The following is a 27,460-nucleotide window of genomic DNA, read 5'->3' on the forward strand; positions in this document are numbered from 1 at the left end:
CAAAGCTGTCCAACAGATTTCATCTTTGAAGAGCTAGAGACTAAGCTAATTGCTGCTGTTCAAAACGATACTGATACCATGATGATGTTGTGAGCGAATTCCAGAAAACCTGACGTAGGAGTCATAGTGCGACACACCACGTGAACTTTAGACGTTTTGTTTCTTGGACTAATTCCGTAAACGTACCAGAGACAGTAAGTAATTATGCTAATATAGAGAGTAGTTCATATATCTACAAAAACGTTTCTGGTATCCGATCAATTCCTTTAGTAGTGTCATGTTTCTGAATGGAAGAGTTACTGTAGTAAAGTAGTTAGGTTAGTTTTGTTTTAGGTTTAGTTATTTCTCCAATTTTGGCATTCCTGCCATCTATCTTTTGTAGTTTTTATTTGAAAAAATGGATATTAATCAAGATAATCACTCTCGAGACAATTTTGCAGTCCCGAGAGTGATTGTCGTAACAATACAGGGTGTTCAAGAAACAAGAAGAAAATCATTCAAATTTGAAACTAAGGCTCTGCCAGTTGTGAACACGTTTACCTTTTCTAAGTGGGTGTAAACCTAGTCCAAAAAGTCATTCTCAATTCTTGTTTGATACATGCAACTCCAATCCAAACTAAATCCTACGTTTCAGAGAAAAGACCTCAGCTGTCTCTGGTCCTTGCAGCTAAGGTCTGCCATCATTCACGTTTTTCTTGGTTTTGATTACTGGTATTTCGCATAGAGAAAGTCTTGAGGTACTTTAGGATTAAAAAAAAAAATAGTTTATCAATATTAAAGTCCTTAATTTAATTCAAAATTTATTTAGAATAAGCTGGATTGCACCACCACCTAGCCTAAAATGTATGTAACAGAATTTAAATATTTTACAACAAAAATATAGAAACAATACGAAAAAAATCGTGTTTGCCACATTTTAAGATATGTCGATATTGGATCGCGTCAAGTTACAGTCCAAATCATTACAAAGAGCTGCCTTGCAATTTTTCTATTTAAAAGTGGACTGTAATCAACGACAAAACCAAATATAGGTATATACACAGTTGATATGACGTAATATCCTGAAAAAACGGATGAGATTATTAAATAACCTAATATCGTAAATGCTCTAATAAAACTATCGTCGTGTGTGAGCAATATCAATATGGATAATTAAAACTTTACATAACTCAATTAGTCAATTTTTCTCTTCCATCAGACAACGAGGTCCTGAATTGTTCAAATTTAGTATCTACTTTGACTGTTTTTATGTTAAATTTCAGAAAAAAAAATTGGTTTCATTTGATAGCCAGATAGTTGATTTGACACTGTCGGCGCTTCGCAACTAATACGCAAACAATATTGCTAAAACGATTAATGATATGCTATGATAAGAAGAATTAAAATATCGCTCAGATCTCTAAAATATGATAAATCCGACAACACGATTTTGGCAGCCTCCTTGGTCCAGTAACAAATCCGCTACCTCTTGATTTACTAACGTATCTATTGTCTAATCAGCTATTATAGGATAAAAGCGGTGTTGCCGATTCGTACGCGTTTGAGGAAGACACTATAGAGTCTGATTAAAAATGTAACACATTTACAAAGTCCCGTCTGCGCAAAATGCTTTAAATAAATTCTCTTTTTATCATATGTACAAAATGGCAGTCTACGTCATTTATACTCGCAACTAATGCATGAAAGTACAACCATGATTTGAGCGAGGTTTGGCAATGTTTGATTTCAAGTCTAAGTACACTGTAAAACATTTTTTACTTTACCTATTTTTTTTAAATCAAATAAATATTGATTATAATGAAACTGGCTTGATGACAATTTACCGTATAGTAGAGCTCGAATCAGCTAAGAAAAGGCCACAGGCGTCATCAAACGATGATGTCACGATCTCTGTACGTCTCGCTTTAAATATTGCTGCTCTCGTTACTTTCCAAGTTGTTGCAGCCAGTCAGTGGCGTGCTATTATTTTATCAGTAAAATGAAACATTTTCGTCGTTTTTAATAAAGAAAATAAAAGACAACAAGTTTTTCAAAGGAATGGAAACTCCTTCTGCTTCTTTCTTCATAAATTGTAAGACGTTACTGACGATTTCACGGCCTTGGCTGTATATGATAACACCTTTCTTTCCAACCTTTTTGAAAGACATTTTGACAAAATAACGTTTTTTATTCATAACACTATGTGAACTTCAACTGCGACCATCAACAATACAACCAAAACACCAGACTAAAACGGAACCTAACCTAACCCCCTAAGTCTCCCTGTCCGCCACTACATTTTTTTAAACTTGGCAACACCGTTTAGAGTGCCGGCTAGTAAAAGCATATAAAAAGGTCCAAATGTACCTGGCCGCTGCCGCATCTGTTTTAATTGTGTCCAAGTAAAAACCGTACTACGTTGCCAAGTGGCTTTTTGACCGCTTAACAATATATTTTCGGGAATATTTTAATAGGACGCCTCTGATTATATCTAATGCGACGGCAACTGTAGAAGGAGAAAGAAATAGTTTTAAAAACTGCGTCATTGATGATGCGGTGGCCTTTTCTCATCTGATTCGAGCTCTAACTTGTTCTGAAGTAAGTTGTAGTTTAAATGGAATTAACGTTTAAAACTAGACCGTGCCAAGCTAAAATAAGCTTTGATTACATAAATCTTGATTGTTCTATCTAATAATGCATATATTAATGAAACGAAAATACTTTAGCAAGTGCAGGAAGTAATATTTTATTTAAAAAAAATTATTAAGTTGAAATTACTGATGGTAATTTAAATGAAATTTACCGTTAAATCGAGATTGAGTAGCGAGCTAAAGTGGGCCATAATTGTCAATTTAAGCTGACTTAAGGAAAAAAATAATGCGCATTTCAATAAATTCCTAGCAAAAACACTTTAGTAAGTTAGTTATTTACCGTTAAAATTTTTAAACAGTTTTTTACAGTTTTTCTTTTAAAAAATACGTTTCTTAATATTTGTCGCAGGCTACTACAACTTTTTTTAAACAGTCATGGCCAAATAAGTGTCATGTCACTAAAAAAAATATACAGGGTGCTTCAGTTAGATAATCTCTAATAGAAAAAAGTATTTACAGTTGGACAAACGGTTTCCGTCATTAAAATTTTTTGGAATAAATCAGTTTACTTAGTCAGTTAACATGTTACATGACACTTTTAAGCTGTCAAAAGCATTAAAATCCTGATTTGATACAGGAGGCAACAAATTGACAGACTGTGTTCCACGTTCACTACAATCGATAAACCAACGTTGCCAAACCTTCTTAATGACTAAGAGGTCATGGTTGAACGTCCCCGCAAATGCGGTCTTAGTACAGGCGAAGGAATGATTACCGTAAAAGCGCCGAGGCCTCGTTGCTTTTATTTAACCACTAACAGTAGAGGAATGTTAATATTTTCTTTTTCGTATATTATCAACAATTTGTTAGGTCTTATACGTTAGTAGGTAGTAGTAGTAGAATAAACTAAATGCGCGGTTGCCGTGCCTACTTAAAAAAGTCTCATCGAAAACAAGATATGTATAAGTATATGGCTAAGAATTGAACAGAATAAACAGTTTTGATTCTCCATTTGTTTTCTTACAACCACTTGATCACGCTTACCTGACTCTGACAGTCAGTCATTCACCCATTTTAAAACTCACATAGCGAGCACACCTATCACAAAATTACACGACGGAGACGACATTAGTCCTATCTGTCCTCGTCGCGTTGATTGTTCGCCTGCCACTTGAAATTACTCTCCATCACCCACTGCTGACTTTCAGCGTAATTACACGGCCTCAGTAACGGTAAATTAATGTCACTAGGGTCAGACTTTTGTAAGCAGCTCCCAGTGTTCACGTGCTTGATTGTCTTGTCCTATTGATCCAGTTAAAACTCAAGTTATATTGAAAGTGTACCACTTACCACTTCGTCATAGACCCAAGCTTGGTTTCCGCCCATTCCATGACACCGCACCAGTTTAACTGGGCCATTTTTGCTGCTGGCATCCAAACAATTATCGTCATTCATTATCTGTTGCCTCTTGGTGTAGGCAAACACCTGATTACCACCCATGTTATGGCAATAAGTCATTCCCAAGTTCTCTCCCGATTTCCTTCCCATAGTGTCCAGACAATTCCTGGACTCCAAATTGCGAATCTGAAATCCTCAAATTAAGATTCCAAAGATTATATAAAAGTGAATCAAATTTACATCACCCAGGTAGTAATAATCCAAAGGCATTTGGGACTCTGGGTAAATGTTTTCCAGGTACCACCTGAAGCTTTTGCATTTCAGTTTTTCACGCAGTTCTCTGCGTTTGGATACGTCACCTACAGCCACATTTCTGGCACCTAAACATCGACAAAATAGTTTAAAAAGTGTAAGTGACAGTGCAGGACTATTTAACTGGGTGTAGACAGTTTTAACAAACCGGTGTAGTAATTTAAATCGGTGAAAGTGATTGGATTAACTGTCCTACACAGTTCAACAGTCCCATTTTGGGTTTTACACCATTCCAACCCAAGCTAGCAATACAGGAAAAGCTCATGCAAAACAAAACAGTAAACAATTGTGCAATAACGTAACAAAAACGGCCAAACAGTACAGGGTAAAAGCTTTTCGGTGGTTTTATAGGGTACAGAAACATTAAGTGACCACCTATGGAGAAGAATCAATTCAATTTCCAAAAATCTCCCGGATATCCGAAACAAATAAAAACAACCATTCTTATTGAATGTTACCGATTCTGTACCCTATAATACCAACCAGAAAGGCCGTCCTGTACATAAAATATTATGATTTGAGCTAGAAGGGTCCTACTAATCTCAGTGCTAGTAAGTCCTATTAAAAACCTAACAAAAAACAGAGCGTGCACTGTTTTAATAAAATAAAAAATTGTGGCTAAAAAAATAAGGTGTTACTTTACAAAAATAAAAAACAAAAAACTCTGTTCAACTAAGGGGTGCTTTGGACTAAATCACGCCCTGAACCAATCAAAGTGCCAAGTAGAGCAACAGAAAATGAACCAAACCGGTGACAAACTACACGGAACTTTGATCGTACGGACTGAATGAAAGAACCTGGATTGATGTTATAATAGAAGTCCTTCCATTGGTCCAGCCACACCTCGGCTAAACGCGCATTATTGTGGTTCACGATGCGGGACGTACCGCCCGGAAACGAATAGGGGGTGGATTTGCGGAACACGTGACCCACGTGAGAACACGTCGCTATTTCCAACGTTCCGCCGCACATCCAGACCTGGATACATTTGATTCGTTTCTATTCGGTTTAATTTTCGTTTTGTATATATTTATGCAGAGAGATGTGGACCATTAGAATTATCAGTTACTTTTGGATATGTGCTGTTAGAGGCCTCTAGACATCTATCAGGTTGCAAAAAATGAGAAAATGTAATGTCTAGAGCACTAAGAACTTTTTGACTCGTGTATTAAGTATCACATACGTATGTATGGGAACATGTTGTGTATTACACAATTGTTTAAATGCTGCCTTTGTCGGTTGTTAGCCAATACAATAATAAGTTAGTTTTTGGGCAGTTAACTTCAGCAATACATTAATAAACCCCATGCAAAGAACTGGATGCTCTGGTATACTAAAAAAAGCAACCAGTTCTCTTAGTACCCGGTTATTATTAGTTATTATAAGCACAATCTCTCCGAACCTGGACTCATCATATAATAGAACTCTTTCCAATTATCCATCCACACCTCAGCGACCCTAGCGGCGTTATGTAACACTATTTTGGACACGCCCCCTGGGAAGGTGTACGGAGACTTGTCCCGAAACACGTGACCGACGTGCGAACAAGGAATTATCTCTAGGATACCGCCGCACTGCCACACCTAAGCCCCAATTAGCAGTGTCAATAAACCCCAAAAATGACTTAATTTTTAGAAAAACCTAATAATATTTTTTAGTGACTGTACAGAGTGTCTTAATTTTGATTTAAAAGAGTACATTTTGTTAAAATTTGACACACTGTACAGGTAAAAAACCCGGTTAGTCATAAAAAAAACCAAAGCGCCCGAAAACGCAAAAAAAATAAAGCGCCGAATCGAAGCCCGAACTCTGGCAACAACGGACGCGTCTAACCTGGCACCATCGAGTAGTAAAAGTCTTTCCAGTGATCCATCCAGACCTCGGCCACCCTGGCCGCGTTGTGCAGAACAATTTTGGACACGCCCCCCGGAAAGGTGTAGGGTGATTTGTCTCTGAAAACGTGCCCTACGTGCGAGCACGGTATTATCTCTAGGATACCGCCGCACTGCCATACCTAAACCGTTTTTAGTTTTTGATAATAACGTATACATTGAAGATACCCCAAAAATAGTACACAGTAGTAATAGTTTTTAAGATACTTTTCAGAGCATAATTGTATCAGCCTAGACGTCGAAACTGTGACAGAAATCAACTTACATCATCATCACTCTAGGCAATTCAGTATTTTTACATTAATTTTCATATATCTTCTTAAGAAATCAAGCAAGTGTTTCTTAATTACATTTTATTCTACACCTTCACTGTTCTCAAAGTGAATTGTCTCAGAAAAGATATTTAAAATTGCGTAGTTTTTTAATTTTAACCAACCTTGTGTACTTATTATTTTTATTTTAATATCAATTTCAATCATTAAATTCCTTCAAAATAAGCCACACAACGGAAGCTCGCACATACACAAAAAAACAGCAAAAAGCCTTCCTGGTCGCTCAATAATCACAAAACCAAATCCCAGGACGTCACAAAAAAATTATTGAGCAGCAAACCTGGACTCATCGCAAAGTAAAAGTCCGCCCAATCATCGAGCCACACCTCGGCGACGCGAGCTAAGTTTTTGTGAATGATTTTGCTGACCCCGCCCGGAAACGTGTAAGGAGACTGGCCCCTGAACACGTGCCCCACGTGTGAGCACGTGTTGATTTCTAAGATGCCGCCGCATTGCCAAACCTACACACACGTCGCGGACACGGTCTCAAAGTTCTCGTTTGTAATGATAACCAGGAAAAATAACAAAAAAGTGGACACTCACCCGGAAACTCATCTCCAAGTTCTCGCCGCCCCAAATATCCATACCCTCATCGTAGGAGCCTATTTCGTAGAAATAGTCTTTGTCGATGGAGAACAAACCGCCGGCCATGGTGGGAGTGCGTAACGGTGCCGTTCTGTCACCTTTTCGCCTATCCATTTCACGCTGGGACACTCTGTACCTAAACCGCAACGTCCCAATCAACGAAAATCGATTCAAAGACTGAACCAGCTAATAATAATACCATCTGAAATTCAGCTTCCAGTTGAAACCGCCCCAGGTCATGTCCGAGGCGGTGATGTACTCAAAGGTTTCGTCCGATATCACGTCAATAATGGGACAGACGACAGTTTTGCGATTCTCCACAATTCGGGCCAAGAGGGGCTCCAGCCAACCTTCAGTACATTCGCAATGCGCGTCTAAGAAAGTGATCACCTGCAAATAAATCCTTTTAGAATTTCAAAATAGACAATTATTTTTTGTGTTTTGAAAAATCATAGTTTGTTCATGATTTTTTACCATCTACATATTCATAAAATGTTCTCTTTATTATAAAATTTTCTCTGTATTATAAAACAGTTTTTTGTTAATGGTAGTAAGTATACATGTGCTGAGATTTAAGCCCAATAATGCTTACATAGGCATTAAAAGTCACCCTGAACGTTGTCAGACATAAACGATTTTTTTATGTTGTATGATTTAAAACACTTCAATTTTTTCTTATTTTGGCAAAATAAATTTCAGTTTTAGTTAAATTTATCAATATTTTTTAGACTTAGTTTATTAGAAGAGAAACCTCAAAACCTTTCCCTTTTTTTCTAAGATAATTTAATGACCCCTATAACAATTATTATTTAACTGTACTGCCTGATAACTTAAGTGCACCTTTTCCATTTTATATAATTACCTGTCCTGTTACTTTTTCGGCACCCTGTAATCGAGCCCTAATAAGTCCTGAACGTTTTTCGGCTCTCAGAACGTAGACCGGAACCGGCAACGTTTTAACGTACTCCTCCAGTTTCCTGCCTAAATAATCTGCAAAACGCGGGGTCCATTAGTAACGGGACTTAAACACCTGTTCAATGAAAGGCGGCAAAAAAAATTTGTATGTAACCAGATAAGAAATCATAATGCAACGATTCACAATGCCAAGCCAATTAGGAACGGTAATTACGGGAGAATAACTGAATGTTACGTTAATCATCTAAGGAATATTGTTAAGATTGAGTGTTTTATTAAACGGTACGTTTGCTTGAAACGTACCTCGTTCGCTGGCATCGTCGACCAGGATGATTTCTTTTAGGAGAGCCCGAGGTGACCTGTTGATCACGCTCCATACTGTCCTCAACAAAGTGCTCCAAGCCTCGTTGTGGAACACGATAACAATGGAAGTAGTGGGCAATAACCTTGGGTACACTTTGCTTTTGCATCTGAAGTCAGAAAAAAAAGGTTTCAGCCTGAATGAAGTAACTGATTATGCAGTCAATGCTTTTTTTTGGAACTAATAAATAGTTTGGCCTGATTAAACGCTCGAATGTCATCGTTTTACTTTCGGAACTTGAACCGCAACACAATAACAAACGAATTCAGTACCGTGACCTATCGCTGTCGCAATTTCTACCACTATGTTACCAACAATGTAGTAATCCCCCTGAATAATCTTTTTGCACAATTTCCCCTATAATAATTCGTTTGATGCATTGTTACAGGTTCATTGAACAACCTACCCATCTAATCGCACGTCCTGCAGCGATCTGTTCAAGGAAATCATGTCGCTTGCCAGCAAATTGAATTGGTTTAGCTTGAATTTCTCTTTCATCAGAGCCTCCTGGTCTGAAGGTATTCGCACCGCTTTGCCCTTTTCTCCAGGTCGACCCGATACCGGTAAAACAACGGGGGCGGGTCTCCATCGTTTTAGGACGGATGGGTGATAGGTCACCGACACTCCAACGCCATTGTCCTGTGACTGGTGTGGAAGGTTACTGAAATTTAGTGCCTGAATTAATTATTGCAGATTACTGACAAATTTTCGCTGCAATTAAGTTTCTTTTTCTATGACCTAGTTGGCTAGTGTTAAATTATAGTAATTACTTGCTATCTGATACTCCGCACAAGTAGTAGTTATGAATTGAAAACTATCAGAACAATCTTGAGGACTTTTGTAGTTTTTGCAATGAAATTAGGTAAGGCATGTAACAGTAGAAGTTGTTGGTTGAAATTGATTTACCAAACAAAATTGTGTGCTGGTGTTCTATGAGTAAATCTAGTTGTGTACGCAAAAATATGGAAATTAAAGAAAAAGCAACTTTAAGTCTGTAAATTCTTGTTTATAGGACATTTATAATTTTTGTAAATCTATACTTACCCTTAAATCAAAGATTTGGTTTTTTCTGATCATTTGCTGCCTTAAAAATACCAAGCCTGTTGTAATAAGAATAATACAAACTGAAGGCTCAAAAAATTTTAATTAAATTAACCATAAAGGCCAAGATACAGGCCTCCCTAAACTATTATTTAAAAATATTTGGTTAGGAATGTACAAAATGTTGAATTGTAGTGATACATTTTTGAAATTAATGGAATAGAATGTCCAAATCTCTGGAAATAATTAAGAAGGCAGACAACTCAATCAAATCTTTATATTTTTTTGAATGTAATTATCTTGGCATCTAATTATGATTGAATGGTGATTCTTATCTTACCAAGGGTTCTTGACAAAGCAATTTGCAGACTTTAGCTGAATGCAATCACTCTCAATCTGTTTAAATCTTTACCTAATTTTTAAAACATACTGAATAAGCAGTGTATAGAGTACCTACTTGAAATGTATCTAATGTGGAATTTACTTGGGTTTTTACAAAACTAAAGTGTATGCCTATTTTGCATAATAATAAGCAATAAAAAATGTATAACCATAACAATTGTAAGCTATTAGGTCTGTTCGCAGAAAGAATCTCCAACTAGTAATCAGAGAAATAGTTATACATAAATTGGCCACAAGTCAGGAAATGTCATAGTCATGTGAGCATACAACCAATGAAACTTGACATTTACTGTTTCTGAGTTGGAAACCAGTCAGGGCCTCTGCCAACAAACCTATTAAATGTACTATATTAAAATTAACCCTTAGCTAGGAAATTTGAATTTCAGTGACAGCCACTATAATTATTCATTAATAATTGATACAAACCTTCAATAACCTACCACATAATTCTACTCTACAACCATGAAGTCATCCAGATTAATTCAAAAATAGAGTAAAATAGAAACTAAAATATTTCCCTATTTTAATAATAAGTCTACATGTGTAGCATCTCAGCAGCATTTTTCTTGACAAATCACAAATTGGAAATGTAGACATATCATCACAACAAACAACTTTTAGGATATAAAACTAATACAAACAGTATTGCCACATGACAAAGAACAAAACTGTGTCCCAGAATACTTACTTTTGTGGTTGAATCTCATCAATTTTGTTGTCCCCAAAACCAAGATCATAATCCTGACTAGGATCAATCAGAGCCTGGGCTTGGGGTGATTTCTGGTTGCAGGAACCACCCAAACACTCTGAGTAAAAACTGAGTATCACAACGTCCACCAGGAACCACACCAAGGAGGTGAGCAAAATAACCCTGCAGGTGTGTATTTTTAGTTTTCCATACAGCATTTTTCAGTCTGTTTAGTTAATTTGTGGTTTTGTTTAAGAAGCGCACATTAGACCTCAAGGTTGTCTCGCAACTTTATTTAAATTCGCGAAAAATTTAGTTCTTTTTCGAAAGTAAACGTCAAAAAAGTGGTAAAACAAAAATTGTAAACAAATATGCTGGCTGGTTCGTAACTTAAGGCGGCGATATTTTCGTGCACCAAACTTGGATAACGGTTCTACACGTTCCCCATGCGGTCGCAAACGCTTATTTTACACGATTTCACTAATAAATTCATTATTTTTCACTTTTGTGGCCGATTTACACGTCGACGTTTACAACATTCCACCACCTTTACGACCAACCTGTCAAAGTTTTATCTCTTTCTTTTTTGCTCTTTCGCTCCCTCTTTTTTTATTAACACGTTGACGTTGACAGTGAAATGTCAGTATGGTGACACAAATTACAAGAAGTGCGTTCCGTAGTTGAAAGCGAGCGCTCGTTTTAAAAAATAACAAATTTGAAAAAAAAGATGCTAAGTCAAAGAAATCATCAAAATATAATTAAATAACACGGATAAAATGCATTCTACAATATAGAAACAGAAATATGGAAATTTAAATTTTTTTTTAAATGGGTTTTTTCAATTTTTATGGGTTAATCCATGGACGCAAAGAAAAAAATCGGTTTGTAGGAATTTTCATCCCAGGAAGAAATTAAAAACATTTTTATTATTTTAATCAAGTAAAGTAAGTATAAAAACTAAAAACATTTTAAGTATACGAAAATAACAAACAAAAACACTAAAAAGGAGTTTTAATCATGGTAAAAATAGAATAGCATTGTTTGACAGCTTCCTGTAGTTCGCTCAATGTCTTGTCCGGCTTCATACTGGCAACGGCTTTAATTCTGTATAGTAACTTTTCAAAAATCTTTTTTGCTTCCACCAAATCAGAACCAGATTGTAAAATAAACAGCTCTTCGTCCGATAATTTGTAATCTCTCGAACCTTGGTGATCTTGCAAAAACTCATACAAAGGATAATTTTCCGTGCAAGCTGTACAGGTGCAGTGGAACAAGTATTGCTTCTTCAATTTGGGCTGTCGATCTTTCCTGGGCATTACTGCATGATGACAACTGTTACAAAGTTTAGTTAAAATTGGCTTTAAAAGTTTAGGAACAATTACCCGTAGTTATCGAAGCATTGTTGTCCAGTTTTGATCGGTTCCAAGGCAATTAAAATAATGGTATCCCCGTACGATTCCCTAACAACGTTTGGGCAACAAGAGTGGTTGAACATGCTCAAAAACGAGTATGCTCCATCTCCAGTTTCTTGATCAACTAGTGTCGCATTTGATTCATTTACCTGTAAATTATTTAGAAAATCAGCGACATTTTTGCGTTTAAACCAAAAGGCAAATTACCGCGTGGAAATTACACGGTCCCACCTGCATATGGTGCAACAGCAACTCCTTAAAAGTGTGCTCTGCACCTTCATCAAAGCAGGTAAAAAAGCTGGTTCGGGTTTTAACCAGGTGAAAAAGGGCAGCCGCGTGAACTGCTCTGTTGAACAAATCGGTCACAGAACGGCTGGACGTGTTTGCAACAAGATTGTAAATTTCATCGTATCTAGAAGTTAATAAGTTATACACAGGGCCACACAACAAATTACCATCAACCTATCGCTTCTGTAGACGTCGTCTTTAGTCACTTTACACTTGTCCAAGTCTTTAAAACGATCTCTAGCCAGGAGCGTCACCCTCAAATGTAAATGTCGATGATCTAGGTCCAATTTCAGTATTGTCAGCAACAGTGAACATTCAAACTGATGGTACTGATCGTAAGCTTCTGTCAAACAAGTTTCGCTACAAAACATTGCCTGGGTGCATTTGGTGCACGGAATCAGAGTGTAGCACAACTTTAGGCAATGATGGCAGTGCGTATAAAACTGCCCTGGATAAAACAATAAGTTTCAACACATTCAAATTGAAGAGTTGCAGTAATAAATTACCTATGAGCGTTTTAGCAAAAGGTTTTTCAATTGCAATTATTTCCCCAGGTTCGATATCCCTGGCGGCCACCACTTGTCTTCCTAGACTGTCCGAATATTCTATCATAACGCTCTTTGAAGCCGACTGAATCAAAGGATTTCGGTCCTCTTGAGGTATAGCAGGACAAGGAGTGTTGAACTCAAGTTCTCGTTGAGTATTTTGCAGTTGTTTGGCTTTGCTTTGTCTGGCCAAAAGTTTGGGTTTTAAGTTCTCCGGGTAGTTGTGCTGCAGCGCTTTCTCAAGGTCCTAGAAAAACTCCAGTAATACTTAAACTTGCAAATTTTAAAGTTACTAAACACTTGTAGGCATTGTTTGTATAGACCGACATCAAAGAGGATTGCAGAACGATTAGCGTAAGCTAGGGCTAGGTTTTCGCTTCCAGATTCGGCCTGTGCTACGCTTTTGGTGTAGAATTCGTGGCATTCTTGGGCTTTTCTTTGTTTGAATTTTTCGTTTCCTTTTTGCCTACAAGAATAAACCCTTTGATCAATTAAAGAATGTTAGTTGGAATCATTCATATTGGTGATAATGATACTTATTACTTAGCATCTTGTTCAATAAGTATCATTATTAAGGAACAGTGGCGAGTATTCTAATTCCCAAAAATTTTTGTTTGAAAGATTCTGCTAGATAATTAAAGATCACAGAGTATAGAAGAGATATCACAGAGTATAGAGAGATATTGAACATTGGATTGTTGTACAATTAATTAGAAAACAAATTATTTTTGAATTTTCAGATTTTCCAATTTTTTCCGGAAAATTACTGGAAACTTTTTACAAAATTTTGTATACCTAACCTCAACACTTTTTAAAATATTATGATTTTAAAAAAATTATTATTTATAAATTTATCCCTTCTGGACAACACATTCCCGGTAAAAAAGCTTTCATCTTTCGGTAGCGTGCCATTCTACTATATATGGTATACAGGGTGATCAAAAGACAATTTCAAGGGCTACAAATTGGTATATTGAACCACCCTGTAACTGTCAAAATAACAGAGTTATGGGCTGTCACAGTCAAAACTGTCAAAGTCAAACAACTCAGTTTTAACAGTAAATAACTCACTTATTCGACGTTTTAGGTAAAAACGTTATACAGGATGGTCAAAAGAGAATTTCAATGGCTACAAATTGGTATATTGAACCACCCTATAATTGTCAAAATAAGCGAGTTATTGACAATACCACTGAGTAGTTTACAGGGTGATTCAATGAATTTTTAACATCCTTGTAACTTGTTTAATTTTCATTTTATAAAAAAATACCAAATATGAATCTTGTACATATTTGCATATACTTCATTCCTAGATAATCCGTCAGTATACAGGGTGTCTCAAATTTGAGCAAAAAACCAAACTTATAATTTTTCATTCGATTTTTGGAATCTACATCAAATTCTAGACCTACTTGATGTCAAATGTTTGTATCAATATTCAATTATTTTTGCTCTAGCAACCTTACTTTGACCACCCTCCTCGAAAGCAGAAATTCCCAATTTGAACAAAATTTTGGTGCACTTTTTCAGAAAATCGTCCATAACTCGCTTATTTGAAACACCCTGTATAAACACACCGTATAACAAAAGAAAGTTAATGAACGTTAGTGAATATCACGTGATGTTGAGCGGGCACAGCTAAGTTGTCCCGTTTAGCCGCTAGAGGGCGTCAAAGTTGACTCTCTTTTTTTCCAGTTTTTGCTCAATATCTCAGGAACGTTTCAGGTTAGAGGTCTGAATCTTTACCACAAATGCACCTCGATGGGATGCAACTTTTACCTTCTATACACTTTTTTGGTACTATGCACCGTTTTACCTTGAAAAGTTAAAAACTAGAATTGTCAAGAATTTTTACCTTCTGATTTTTTTCAACTGCCTAAATACCTTTAAGTTAATAGTACAAAAATGTAAAAAACTAATTATTTTTGAATTTTCAGATTTTCCCGAAAAATTCCATAAATTTTACATCCCTGTTTTATTATCTTCCGGTGTTGCATATACAATAATAATTGACAATAAATTATTATTAACTGAATTTGTACCTGAACTCTTCACTTTTTTTGTTGCTTTTGCCATCTATCGTCAAATTTGGCAACAAATTGGCTTCCTGCAACAAGTCGTAGGCAAAACTCAGGCGTCTTTCGTTACTCTGCAGCTTAGAAAACGTTATGGACACCGCGAGCACTGCGTTCGTCTCCTCCAGGTGGCGCTGCAATTGTTGGTTTATTTCAGGAATGATTACTTGTCCTGCACCTGCAAAGCGACGTTGCCCGATTGATTGTTTATAATTTCGTTCTCCAGCAACTTAGTTGTTTTAATTTAACGGTTTAACAGCGTAAGCGCATTAATCAGTATACATTAAACAAGGAATACTTTGAGAAGCACTGATTGTTATTATTGATGATTTTTTTCAAGTTTTAACCATATTGCAACGTAAACTAAAATTGACAACAACGTACCTTGGGCCATGCTGTCGGCGTTTTATAAGCAGGAAAAATCGATTTTTCTGTCTGTACACTCACAACACAACAGGGCACTTTATTATAATAAACAGTCCAGAATGTGTCTAGTCTAGTCTCTGGTAGTGTTGAAGCCGGTAGGGCTGTCCGCACCACGATGTCGACGTATTCGACGCCTTTCCTAGTACTTAACCTAGGTTCGGAAATGATCTTCGTTATAGCTCAGAGACTGCAGGCACAAAACATAGCAGAGGAACGCGCTATACTAGGTGATATTTTTAAACTGGTCAGCACGTTTTCTGTTTTTTTTTTCTTAAATAATAAACGCATACACACACATTCTCAGTGCACTGTGGTTTTTTGCTTGGTAGGCAACAATCAGATTAGAGAGAGTAATCAGCTATTTGATATATGCTGCGTAGTATGCTGTGGTTTGCACCAACATTTTTTTGTACATTTATGGTTCATTCTGTATGTGTGATTGCATAAAAACTTAGTATTGTAAGGAAAATTTCAGTGTTGCCAAGGCCAACCATGTTTGTGAAATTTGACATTTTGGCAACGTTGCCAAAATGTCAAGTACAAAAAAAAATATCTTAAATTAGGGGAACCACGTACTAAACGACAAATATTTGACGTTTTGACGTTGACGAGGTTACCAAAACAATTTCTGAGATTTTCTGGTTAAATCGCATTGATAGGACAAAACAAACTTGACACTCTGTTAATTTCAACCAGTAGGCTTGAGGAGATTTGTCTCTAATACCCCCATTTGCACCATCGTACTTTCAAGCCAAGCTTAAGTCAAGTGTGGTTCAGACTGTGTAGAACACATTATAAAAGAGTGACAGGACCATGCTTAACTTAAGCTGGGCTTGAACACTCATGGCCGCATTCGTTTTCACTTTCCATGGAGCGAGCGGAGCGTTTATGACGTCACAGTGACGTAATTTGACAATTGGTCAAATTATGGTTTTGCCAAATTACGTCATTGTGACGTCAAAAGCGCTCTGCTCCCTCCATGGAGCTTGAAAACGAATGCGGTTCATGTGTTTGAAATCAGAGATTTGCATTTGACTTCTCTGAATATGGTGTGTTTTTCTAAAACATTTGAAAGTTTTTTAAAGAATCTTAATTTTAATAAAATGTCTTCACTGTTGCAGAATGACACAGAAATTTTATTAAGGAAAATGAATTAGATGATAAAACATAAAAAATAAGTAAATTTATATGACATTTTGGAGTTTTCTAACACTACTTTTTTAAATTTCTTGGACATGAGCCAATTTTCATTAAAAAATATTTTTAAATTTTTATGATGATTGTGTATAATAATCCAATTAACAAATTTAAGCAAAATCGATAATGTAGCCTGAATTGAATAAACGCATTATCTATTTTACAATATCAGGCTATTTTACCACGTAAAACCTTCATTTTATTGATTCCCCATTAATAAACCCTCCATTCTATTATTAGGTTCTGCTATTTTTATTGTATGGTGTAGTCGTTCCGCCATGAAAACTGTACGTCATGTAATAAACTAAGTATGCAACAGGACAATAACAACAGAACGTAAATAAATGTACACGGTTTTAAATTTATGTCGGTTTGGAGTAGTTTTGCTGCCTACTGCGGTTGTTTATTACTGGAACATAAAATGAAAAATTCGAACATTAAATTGTTTTTTATTAGTCATTTAGGCAATATCTATAAAATCTAATTATACACTGGTGTCCACGAAAATAAGGGCCACTTATTGGTGATTGAAAACGGTTAGAGATAGAGATAACTTCAACACTCTTTAAAACATGAAACACCATGTATACTAATACTACATAGAAAATTCTCCTGAATTTTATTCTTATTAAACTTCACATTTCAAATTATTGCAGTATTAGAAGACCTAATAGCAGCATTGACATCGAGTAGACTTATAAAAGACCTGATGAAGCCCCAAAACACTTATACCCACGAAGCTGTTAGGGAGGTAATCGAAACCATAGCGAATTGCTCCTCAATGAAACTGGACTCGGTCAGTATGAACAAACTTTGGGATCTCATCACTATGGTGTTTAAATGGCAAGTAGGTAACGTCTCAGTTTAGTCTAGTGGAGAAAATTATTTGTTAATTTTTTAAGTTAGCAATGTCACCTGCAATAATCGAAACAACGCAAAGACACGTGGCCGAACTGGAATCCTACGTAGCTAGCGAAGGAACGCAGCTTCAGCTGCACCGTGTCCAGAACGTTTTGCAGAATTTCACTAAAGTACTCAGCGACGAGGAGAAAATGGAACTATACCAGGATCTGATGGATTGGTGTCAGGTTGGTTGTTTGCAATGGAGCGAGCAGAGCAAAAGTGACGCTATACTCGCTCCACGAAGCGTCAAGTAAACGCTTACACGTCATTACTAACTAGGATTTCAAAGTGCGGGTGTCCCTGTTAATGCGTATGGGACTGCAGGGCAACGACGGCCTGTTCAACACCAACGATTTGCACCCAATCGCGCAGAATCTATTAAAAAATGTGGGCAGTAACATCTACGAATCCACACAGAATGGCAGGATACTGGAGAATCTGAGTAGTAGCAGCGAGACTGCGAGTAAAAAGTCTTCGTTGGAGCCGGAAAATGTCAACGAACTGAAATGTTTTGTGGATGAGATTCTTGGTGAAAGAAAGCTGAGTACTGGAAGTATTGATGGTAAGAAAATGGGGCTGTTTTAAAATGTATTAAGTCAGGTCTACCAGAGCTATATTAGTTAAGTTTCCACAAATCAAAGTGTCAAGAAAACAAAAATAAAAACAGTCAAATTTGAAACCAAGGCTCTGCCTGAGCGCGTTTATCCGGTTTTAAGAGAATGTAAACCTATAATAGTCCATTTGGGTGTAGAAAGTCATTCTGAACATTTTTCGTATCATCCTATAGATTATTCATATGATGGAGCACCTAAGCATGCAATATAAGAACTTATTTTAGAATCATCATAGTTGGGTCACTTTTACAATTTAAAATGTTTTAACAGGTAATCCAACCATGTTGCGGCTGTCTTCAATGACCGAGTCAAAAATCAACAACAACGAAAACGGATTCAGTATCGATGTAAATGTCAACGACAACGACAAACTCCAATCGCTGATGATGGATTTGAGTGTCCGAGACGATTCGGAGCCAAACAGTTTTAAAGACGATTTGCTGAATATGATCGAAGGGGGACAAAACGAAGTGGTCTGATTTGATTTCCATTTAAGTTTTTTTATTATTCAAATCATACAGGGTGTAAAGAATTAACTGCAAAAAAAGTTGGCTTTTGAATGTTATGTTTTATCCAAATCACAACGGTCGTGAAATGAGTTCAACTGCTGAAACTACACCGAATTTTTTAATGTGAAATCAGTCTTTTTTGCGCATTTCGGTACACTCTGTATGGGTCCGAAAATCTGTGACCTGTCAAAACTGACTACCGATTTGGTCAAAACAATTAAATTATTGTGATTTGAAACTGATTTGGCCCAACAAAGGGTACCAGTAAAACTTGATTTAATTACTTTCACCCAATATAGATTTAATGCACATCGAATATCATTTAGCATTCTGTCATGCAATTATACTAAGTACTTATACACAATAATTATCAATCACATTATATTCCTTTTTACCGCCATTTATACCAGTATATTTCGAGTAATCGTGCCTATTACATTTTAATATGTTATACAAGGAATTTTTACGGTGTACAATTTACGCTGTACTATACCACCATTAGGGTGATTTTGCAATTGGCTAGGCTGTGTATATCAATCAGACGGAACTCTTTAAATAACAATAAAGTGCCTTAAAGAGACTTGTTGTATTATTTTATCTACATGCAACTAAATCACTGAAGTTTATTATTGCTCACAGACCATAGAAGGTATTCTAATTTTAAATTTTCTGGATATGTAATAAATTTATGCTTGGTGTTACATATTACCAAATTTATTTAATAATTATTAATAACTCAGAAAAACACAACTTTTAAATAACATCCACACACCACTATTCAACCTATTTTGTTGTAATTAGTAATCATTTAATGCTACACATTTCATTATTTATAAAAAAGTTATTTCCTTATTTTTGTTACCTGTCCCCTTACTTCTCCAATTATACCCTAACTCTTTGGAATGTCATATCACTATATAACTTGGCGATTCTATTTAAATTAATTGCTACAAAATCAAAGAAAAGTTCAATTTTGTTTTTTGAGCTTGGGAATTTTATGGTTTTTTTTGCCTTTCAAGTTGCTTGAGCACCATCATTCTTTTGTACTTCTTGGTGATTACAATCAGACTAATTGCATTTACTAGATAAGTCCCAATACATACAACACACAGGTCCTGGAGGATAAAGTAGAGGATGTAGGCAAAGTAACATGACATAATATTGGCCACAATGATTAGCAGGAGAGAACCGTAGAGAGCTACTGGAGAATTGATGAATGCTGAAAAATTATTTGGTAATTAATTAGTGTAGGCTGTGATTGTTTTATTTGCATGTACTAACCAAACACACATATTATAGTGTAATATACTATTCCAAAGAAGCTGTTAGGTTCATAGAGTATGGAATCTTCCTGGAATATGCCCAGACCTTTACCATACCTTAAAAATTGCAAAAGTTTTGTGACTTCTATTAAAACAAATACTCAGCAAGTTCTTTTTTATTATTAATCATCAGGAGAGATCATAAAGGACATGCTTATTAAATAGACAATATAGCAACACAGTTCACTTTCCAAGAAATAACAACACAAGTAGTTTTATTGAACCTTTCCAGAGTCAAGCTCTGCAGTTCTTGTTATGACAAAGTGTAATTATTAAAAACAAATTTATAAATTCTGTTAAGTGATTTGAGTGAAAAGCACCAGATAAAAAATTAAATAGATGACAAATAGTTTTGGTCACACAGATTTGGACCAAGAAATTTTGATTTCTAATACTTCCTAAAAGTAGAAAATTTGTGTGTTAAGCACTTAAATAATATTACAACCTTCAAACTACATTTCAGATGCAAGCTTCCATAAAAACAGAGCTGTATACTTACGGAGAGCGAAAAACCTTGGTACAACTGATTCTATCACTAATATCACAAAGGGCTTTGTGACTCTGGTCCTTCTCGATGGATTTCTCAACACCGTAGGCATACAGGGACAAAGAACACCCTACAAGAGCCGTAAACAGCAACAAATGGTTGCATATAAACAGCCAGTATTCCTGATTCTGTATGGCTGCGTCTTGGTCTGGATTGTTGGGTACTTTTTCCCTTTTGACTGCTTTCTTTGGAGGCATTTTAAACTATACACATATTACAATAAATTTAGAGAAATTTTTAAGAAACCACAGATTGGTAAATAAACAATATATTGTTATTATTTATGACTTTTTTGCTAGAGTGGGGATGGCTTGACATTATCTTGACACTGATTGATGTATCTGACAGTTGACATGTCAACAGTCATTTGGTGCGCCTGCCAACCAATAAAAATTGCAAAACACAACGCATGGCAAGGATTGATTAGCGACGTTGCCAAGTTGGTCAGGAACTTCTCAAACTTACTATGTAAAGTTTCAACAGTTTAGTTTTAAAACAAAATGTTTAGTCATTGCAGCGCTATTTACGACACTTCTTTTTTTATTTGCTCACGTAGATCTGCGGTTATACTTTTACATTGTATTCCTTTACTTACCAGCAGTGCGTTTCTTTAGGTTCAATAAATAATGCGCGCGTTTTTGTCAATTAAAATAGATTGTCGTAATTTTCTCGGTAAAGTACTCGAAATTGGTCGTTACTGAATGAAACGTTTGTATAATAAAATCAAAAAACAGGACCCGAAGCAACAATGGTCGGTAATTCCGTGTGAGGAGGAAAAAAGGGCCGAAAACGACGGGGAGTCGGGCGCACTTGCATTGTATTTTGCAACCCCCTATTTGATACGTTTTTTGTTCGGGGATCCGGCCAGATTTTAGGGTAAGCCTGTACGGCTCAAAGTAGAAGAAATTTTCTTTAATAATAATTAATAAAGAAAAAAAAATTCTAGGCATATAAGAAAAGAAAAATAAATGACAGTTGGTGTAAAGCGTTAATGGTAAAAATAAATGCTACAGTATTAATTAAATAGCTGTGTTTATGATTGATATGCATACAATAACATTCTTTCTAGCCATACCGACGTGTTCTAATAAATAAATCCCAACTAGTTTAGTAACTAAAAAATTTTGAGTTTGTTTTATTCACACGTTTAGCTATTAGGACAAAACGGGTAGGATTGGCAACGTTGCCAACAGCGCGCGTCTGACATATCTGACACTAGGGGGCGCGTCGGTAACGCGACATTTTACGGTATTGACTGTGGCCCTGTCGTTGTTGTAAATATTGTTTATTTTCGGGTTTTCCGCGTTTTTTTTCGTCGTTTTTTGTGTATGTTGGGTGTTCCGCGTGTTGTGAAGCGTCCGGTGCGATGTTCTGGGTGTCGAAGGGCTAATGGAGACGGCTACAATCCCGGTTAAAGTTCCGCCATAGCCGAAACGAAAGCCTCCTCTTGACATGGCAACAAGGATGGTTCGCCGCCGTCGAGCGAGTGCCTTTTTAATAGAATAGCCATGGAAATAGAGGTGAAGCAACGCAATCGAAGGCGAAAACGCGCTCAGCGTATGCAGCAACAATTAAAAGAAACGCACGCTAATAAGGCAACGGCCGACGAGAGCGAGACAGAGGATGTCATCCCCAAGAAACCTCCACGGCCCCCCAATCGCAGAAAAAAGCAAAAGGACCTCTTCAAGGAGCCGCTTTGCGAGGAGGACGTTATCGAGGGTTTCTCCATACTGCAGTTTCGAACGTACGAGGACTTGGAGGTAAGTTTTGCAAAAGGTTATTGCCCAGATTTGCATAATACAGAGGCCCCTAAGAAACCGTACTTCCGACGGTTGTTCAGCAATGTTTTATTGTTCGACCAAACTAAAAAAACCCACCGACCCCCATACGTCCCCCATGCAGGGCAACTTTTGCCAGCAAAAAGCAGATGTGCTTATAGTTGCAGTTCTTTGTTGTAAATGGGGGACCGTCACGTTTACTGCGGACGCGTGCACTCCTGCTCAGGTTACTCAATCTTTTTTCCGGATTTACAGCACATTTTGGCTTCATTCACAACCTCATCTTCAAAATAATAAATAATCCTTCACCATCAAAAGTATCAGCTGTTTATTAATGTTTTTATTTGCATTGATTCAGGCCAAGTGAAAGTGATAATTTATTACGTTATGGGGGCCCACTGTAGTAATGCTTTGCCTTGTTGTTCTTAATGGTTTTTGCACACAGTTTGCTAGATTTTTTTCTAATACCCACCTAGATTTAGGTCATTATCTGACACAATTTGTTCATTATACCTAACAAAGCACATTTCTTGTTAAATAATGATTTTCTGTTAACAAAAGTCAAGATCCAGGTGTTTGCAAATGTATACTGTGGGTTTCACTTACTCAAATTACAAAGTGTTCAATCATATGAATGGTTTAAAGTTAGTCACTAGACCTGGTTTAACAATCAATCACAGTTTAAGGCATTGTTCAATTCAATCACAATTAGTTGTGAAGCTTTTTGATTATGAGAACTGCTGTCAATGAACCATTATAGTTTCCCTTGTTCTAGGTCTATCTTTAAGGTTAAGTCAGTTTTTTGGCTTTTTTGATATATCTTTTGCTAACATTGCATCAGAAAATTTAACTCTTGTCAAACAAATGCTTTTTGCTTTGCAAAACTCATATGTCTCCAGTATAAGTACGAAATGCTGAAGTCTAGGTTTATTGATGTCGAGGTTGATGTCATGTTCAAAACTTAAATACTGACTCAAGTACTGACAAATGGACATAGTCATAAGAAAAGCTTAAAGCACTTGCAGTTTCTTGAATTACTTAGCTTATAGCCAGATCCATGACTCTCATGCCCTTTAAGTATTTTTTAAGTGTAAACTGATAAAAGTGGCTAAAACTGATGGGGGTCAAAGCAAGCCTTTACCTTGTGGAAGCATAATATTTAGGTACAATGTACAATGTTTGTGGATATTTTATAAGGAGTTTTATAAATTATAGAACGTTTTTAAAATCACTAGTATCAAGAATCAGGAATTACTTTGAAATTTTTGACTTAAATTTTGATTTAAAAGCTGTCTTATCTTATATTTACCATACAACTGAAAATTTGTGATGTAATTTCGTTGCTGCTGAACCCTGCTTTTAAAGTGCTGAAAATCGAATACCTACTATTCAATAAGGCTTAATACCTAACTAATCAAAGCAAATTTTGTCTATACTAGTTATGTATTATTAGTTAGTTATAAAGACAAAAGAATTGAAATCAAAGTCACTCAGCAAGAAAATCTGTCCTTACCATAGGTTAGCAAACTTTGAATTACTGAGAAATTAGACATTTTGACAATCACCCTTAAAGTAATTATCTTAGCATTAAAAATGTCTAAAATTGCAATCTCAGAAATGTAAAAGGTTCAACAACACAGCCAATTTACTTTGAATTTTGAATCTTATTAATTACACTTAATCCTATAATAATGTTTTGTTTTTATCCTAACAAGTGAGGTTAATAACAATTATCACACAAGATATACAATTTTGCTTTGAATTTTGTGTGATAAATTACTGTTTTTACCTACTGAAACTTTGTTAAGTGAATTTTTGAGAGCACATTACCATTCTCGCATTAATTGAATTTAGTAGGATACATAATGCTTCCACAAAGTTCACAAACTTGAACTAATTAAAGAGATTATTTTACTTCAAGTATTTTGTATTTTGTTTATTATCAAATTGTGTAGGTACAACTTCCCAGAAGGTATTACAACATCTTATCATCGAATCATTATCTTATAGGTAATCCAAATTATATCTATTAAAATCAAAGCTAATGCTAAATATAACTTCCATTATTAATCCTTTCACACAAATTGTTCTATGTTATTTGCCCTCCGTATAGTAAACAACAGGAAAAAAATAGCCCCAATTAAATTTTTATCAGTGTTCAAACAAAAGGGATGGTTGCAATTTTAATAGATCCGCCGACAAAACAGGGCTTTGTGTGCACGTCAATCATCTACAATCATTATTGGTTTGTCAGCTTGAATGGATCAAATCCTCCTCCCCTTGACACGTTAGTAAACACCACACACGTCGAACCGTTTAGGAGATATTACACATACCAAAATTCCACTCTGGAAACCTATCCTAGGATATTTCAGTAGGAAGTGGCTCCAGTTTCTGTTTATTAGTCTGGCACAGTTAGGCGCAAAATTAGCCCCGCTTACGTTTACAGCGATGGCCTACTGATCCCTTTACAATTTCGTCGACGCCATTAAGAGGGTTTTGCAACCCCTTCCAGCTATGCAAGGGATGGATACATGGTGAACTCCTAAAGAACCACTGACATTGTTTGTATTTAATCCCCCCTGAATGAAAATCAAGTATTCAGGCGCACGTGTTTTGGATTGACAGGCAAATCATGAGCTTAAAGTAGTTTCTGTTTTAATATTATTAATTTATGAGACTGTCATTATTATAGAATGTTTGTTCAGATTCATCTTTTCTAGCCACAGTAAAAAATTGACAGTTGCCACTTCTGGTCAAATAAACTAGGAACATCTCAAACTAATCAAATTAGCTCCTTCAACAAGTCCCTAAATGTCACAAGAGTTGTTTGCTAGAAGTCTTCTCTAAATTTGAAATCTATGTTGGCGTTAGTAGAGGAGTTACAGCAAAACTGTAAATAGTGTAAATTAGAGTATTGTAGGAAATTTCACACTGCTATAAGATTGCTTTCAAGTAATTTTGCTCTAAAAGGCCATTTACCGGAGTTACAGGTCAAAAGCTGTCTGGAATGCACTCAAGTGCTTCAGTAACTCCAAAGTTTCAACAGAGCGTAGCTCCGTTATTTGAGGAGTTACAGTAAAAGTGTAAATTCGAGGGTGGTAGGAAATTTCACAAGATTGTACGTGCATACACGGTGCAAATAGGTCTTTTCGCGTTGTCAGTTACATAAAACAATTCTTCATTTACAATACCTTAAAGTTTCATTGGCATTGCCTTTTTTTTTGAAAATCTTTAGTCGTGCAAAAACGAGGGGTAAACCGCTGGTGCATTATGGTGTACAAATTTTAGGAATTAATGGGCATTACTGGAAGAACATTGGTATTTTGAAAACATCTAAATTCACATTTAAACATAAAGTTTGGTAATTTCAATGAATTTCGTTGGAATACAATAAAAAATTATGAATTTTGTAATTTTACTTTTAAAAATTTTCACGTTCTCTAGCGTCAAAACCGTACCCTCGACCGTACCCCTAACCCATCATCTTTTATACGTCAATAGAAAGCTTATTTCATTGGCTATACATTGACATATAAAAGTTTATACAAAATGTGGCAAATAAGCTAGTTATTGACGATTGAACGAAAGAATGCACGAAAAAATTGGTCAATTTTGATACCCTCTAGCGGCCGAACTGTCTAATCTATCCATTCAAATTGGGAGACTGTTAGAAAGCTCATTTCATTGGCTATCCATTGACGTATAAAAAACTACTAAAAATGGTGCAAATAAACGAGTTATTGAAGATTGATCAAAAGGATGCACGAAAAAAGTCATAAAAAAATAGTTCACTTTGACGTTCTCTAGTGGCGAAACCGTCTAACCTATCAATCCATGTTAAGAACTTTTTAGAAAGGTCATTTCATTGGCTCTCCATTGACGTATAAAACTCTAGCAAAAATAGTGCAATTAAGGGGGACGCCCTCTAGTGGCCAAACGGTATCACTAACCAACCGACTTTTGTACGTCAATGGAAAGCTCATTTCATTGGATATCCATCGACATTTAAAAGTAAATACAAGGTGTTTCAAATACGAGTGTTATTTACGGTTTACAGACAGGGTGCCCAAGAAACACTTTTTGACTGGTTAGGGCTTATTTGACCCTGGAAAATTAAGAAAACACGGTTACATGAGCTACTAGGTCTACTACGATGTAATGCATAGAAATTTCTTGAAAAACCGATTTTGCAAATGACAATTTTCGTAAGGGTCTAAATTGCCTGAAAAGCCACCACTATTCCAATGGGTTTTGCGTTAGGTTGGCCACTTAGTGCAAGCGAAAATCGACTTTAATGATTTTTTTTCTACAGTTTTGCTGCAGATCTAAATTTGACACTCACTGTGCTAGGTTTGTGCCAAATATCAGAGCCGTAACTGACCCATTAAAAAAAAATCCCTCAAAGAAGTTTAGTTAGCTTTGGAGCCCCCTGGCGGCCAAACGAAGCACCCTATTAATACAAACGGCCATATTTTTGGAGTCTGTTATATTTTCTATCCATCGACATAAAAAAGTCTATACAAAGTGTTGCAAATAAACGAGTTGTTTGATAATGAAGACAGTTTTGATTGAATTTGACAGCTACTACTTTAACCTTCAATAGCTCGATTATTTTGACAGTTACAGGGTGGTTCAATGGATCAATTTAAAGCATACATTTTTCAAATAAGTGACCTAATACAAACTTACCTTAATTTTGAACAGAGATTCAGAGAACGTGCTTTTTTAGGACTGTTGTCTTGAGCTCTTTTTTTGACCATCCTGTATGATATATTTTATCGATTTCTTCACCCACTCTTAGAACAAACCTTGTATAAGACGACAAAACACAAAAACCAAGAAAAACACGTTTCCTGATATGCATAAATTAAAATTATTGTTTTGGAGACTGAAAATATTAAATTTCACATAAAACGGTAAATATCTCAGAAACGGATACAGAAAAGTGTATGACATTAATACCCGAAATATGTCTAGAATTTGAGGTAGAATCCAAAAATGCAATAAGTATACAAGGTGTCCCATTTAAACTAAGCAACAGTTGATATCTACTTCGGGTTAAACTACTAGAGATGGGTATAGGATATCGTACATAAAAGTTGTGCAGAACTCCGTAAAATCCAAATATATAGGGTGTTCCATTTAAGTTAACAAAGTCAATCCGGTATAATCACAAAAGTTATAATTTTTAAATAGTCGGTTTGAGCATAATAATTTAACAATAATTGTTTTCAAATAGTTATGCTGCCGCAATACAGTTGCAAATTTTCATATTTAATTTAGCTTACAAATTATTTACTTAACTCTACTCTTCTCTTTAACTTGTTCGAGTATAATTTGAAATC

The 27,460-nt window shown here is 35.9% G+C and overlaps 5 protein-coding genes across 24 annotated transcripts in view; 2 read left to right on the plus strand and 3 right to left on the minus strand.

Annotated features, from left to right (window-relative positions):
* Nucleotides 1-764: 764 nt before the first annotated feature.
* Nucleotides 765-11,075, minus strand: Pgant5 (polypeptide N-acetylgalactosaminyltransferase 5). Of its 4 annotated transcripts, none has more exons than XM_081991906.1 (10): nucleotides 10,497-11,075; nucleotides 8,772-9,026; nucleotides 8,308-8,474; nucleotides 7,952-8,079; nucleotides 7,289-7,479; nucleotides 7,048-7,225; nucleotides 5,078-5,258; nucleotides 4,209-4,348; nucleotides 3,921-4,154; nucleotides 765-3,872 (listed from the first exon to the last, which is right to left on the minus strand). In XM_081991906.1, the coding sequence occupies exons 1-10, from the start codon at nucleotides 10,712-10,714 to the stop codon at nucleotides 3,705-3,707; spliced, it is 1,860 nt and encodes a 619-aa protein (XP_081848032.1). In that variant the 5' UTR covers nucleotides 10,715-11,075; the 3' UTR covers nucleotides 765-3,704. The 4 variants fall into 4 exon arrangements, with proteins under 4 accessions (XP_081848032.1, XP_081848006.1, XP_081848023.1 ...); XM_081991880.1 differs by lacking the exon at nucleotides 5,078-5,258 and adding an exon at nucleotides 5,683-5,863; XM_081991897.1 differs by lacking the exon at nucleotides 5,078-5,258 and adding an exon at nucleotides 6,114-6,294.
* Nucleotides 11,076-11,378: 303 nt separating this feature from the next.
* LOC145737367 (protein-lysine N-methyltransferase SMYD4-like) lies at nucleotides 11,379-15,341 on the minus strand. Its single transcript, XM_081992019.1, has 8 exons — nucleotides 15,201-15,341; nucleotides 14,784-14,994; nucleotides 13,042-13,207; nucleotides 12,703-12,988; nucleotides 12,371-12,644; nucleotides 12,116-12,320; nucleotides 11,879-12,057; nucleotides 11,379-11,828 (listed from the first exon to the last, which is right to left on the minus strand). Exons 1-8 carry the CDS (start codon nucleotides 15,208-15,210, stop codon nucleotides 11,495-11,497), a joined length of 1,665 nt encoding a protein of 554 aa, XP_081848145.1. The 5' UTR covers nucleotides 15,211-15,341; the 3' UTR covers nucleotides 11,379-11,494.
* On the plus strand, nucleotides 15,334-19,045 carry OSCP1 (Organic solute carrier partner 1). Of its 2 annotated transcripts, none has more exons than XM_081992380.1 (5): nucleotides 15,334-15,469; nucleotides 17,096-17,286; nucleotides 17,342-17,527; nucleotides 17,622-17,904; nucleotides 18,227-19,045. In XM_081992380.1, exons 1-5 carry the CDS (start codon nucleotides 15,358-15,360, stop codon nucleotides 18,433-18,435), a joined length of 981 nt encoding a protein of 326 aa, XP_081848506.1. In that variant the 5' UTR covers nucleotides 15,334-15,357; the 3' UTR covers nucleotides 18,436-19,045. The 2 variants fall into 2 exon arrangements, with proteins under 2 accessions (XP_081848506.1, XP_081848515.1); XM_081992389.1 differs by lacking the exon at nucleotides 15,334-15,469 and adding an exon at nucleotides 16,687-16,975.
* Nucleotides 19,046-19,163: 118 nt separating this feature from the next.
* Vkor (Vitamin-K epoxide reductase) lies at nucleotides 19,164-20,658 on the minus strand. 2 transcript variants are annotated; one of them, XM_081992634.1, is made up of 4 exons: nucleotides 20,287-20,658; nucleotides 19,747-19,844; nucleotides 19,477-19,684; nucleotides 19,164-19,412 (listed from the first exon to the last, which is right to left on the minus strand). In XM_081992634.1, the coding sequence occupies exons 1-4, from the start codon at nucleotides 20,529-20,531 to the stop codon at nucleotides 19,406-19,408; spliced, it is 558 nt and encodes a 185-aa protein (XP_081848760.1). In that variant the 5' UTR covers nucleotides 20,532-20,658; the 3' UTR covers nucleotides 19,164-19,405. The 2 variants fall into 2 exon arrangements, with proteins under 2 accessions (XP_081848760.1, XP_081848754.1); XM_081992628.1 differs by having other exon boundaries at nucleotides 19,164-19,684; nucleotides 20,287-20,655.
* An 888-nt stretch (nucleotides 20,659-21,546) lies between these two features.
* Nucleotides 21,547-27,460, plus strand: part of tay (tay bridge kinase) — a 120,176-nt gene continuing 114,262 nt past the window's right edge. For 12 of the 15 annotated variants that reach the window (XM_081991577.1, XM_081991477.1, XM_081991485.1 and 9 more), the window contains exon 1: nucleotides 21,547-22,094. In XM_081991577.1, the coding sequence (XP_081847703.1) occupies nucleotides 21,843-22,094 (252 nt within the window). In that variant the 5' untranslated portion in view covers nucleotides 21,547-21,842. The remainder of the gene's footprint in view (nucleotides 22,095-27,460) is intronic. The other 3 variants (XM_081991555.1, XM_081991573.1, XM_081991580.1) reach the window with 1 other exon arrangement.

Source organism: Ips typographus, linkage group LG1, assembly GCF_016097725.1.
Source record: "Ips typographus isolate SLU linkage group LG1, UJ_Ityp_2.0, whole genome shotgun sequence".
NCBI lineage: Eukaryota > Metazoa > Arthropoda > Insecta > Coleoptera > Curculionidae > Ips > Ips typographus.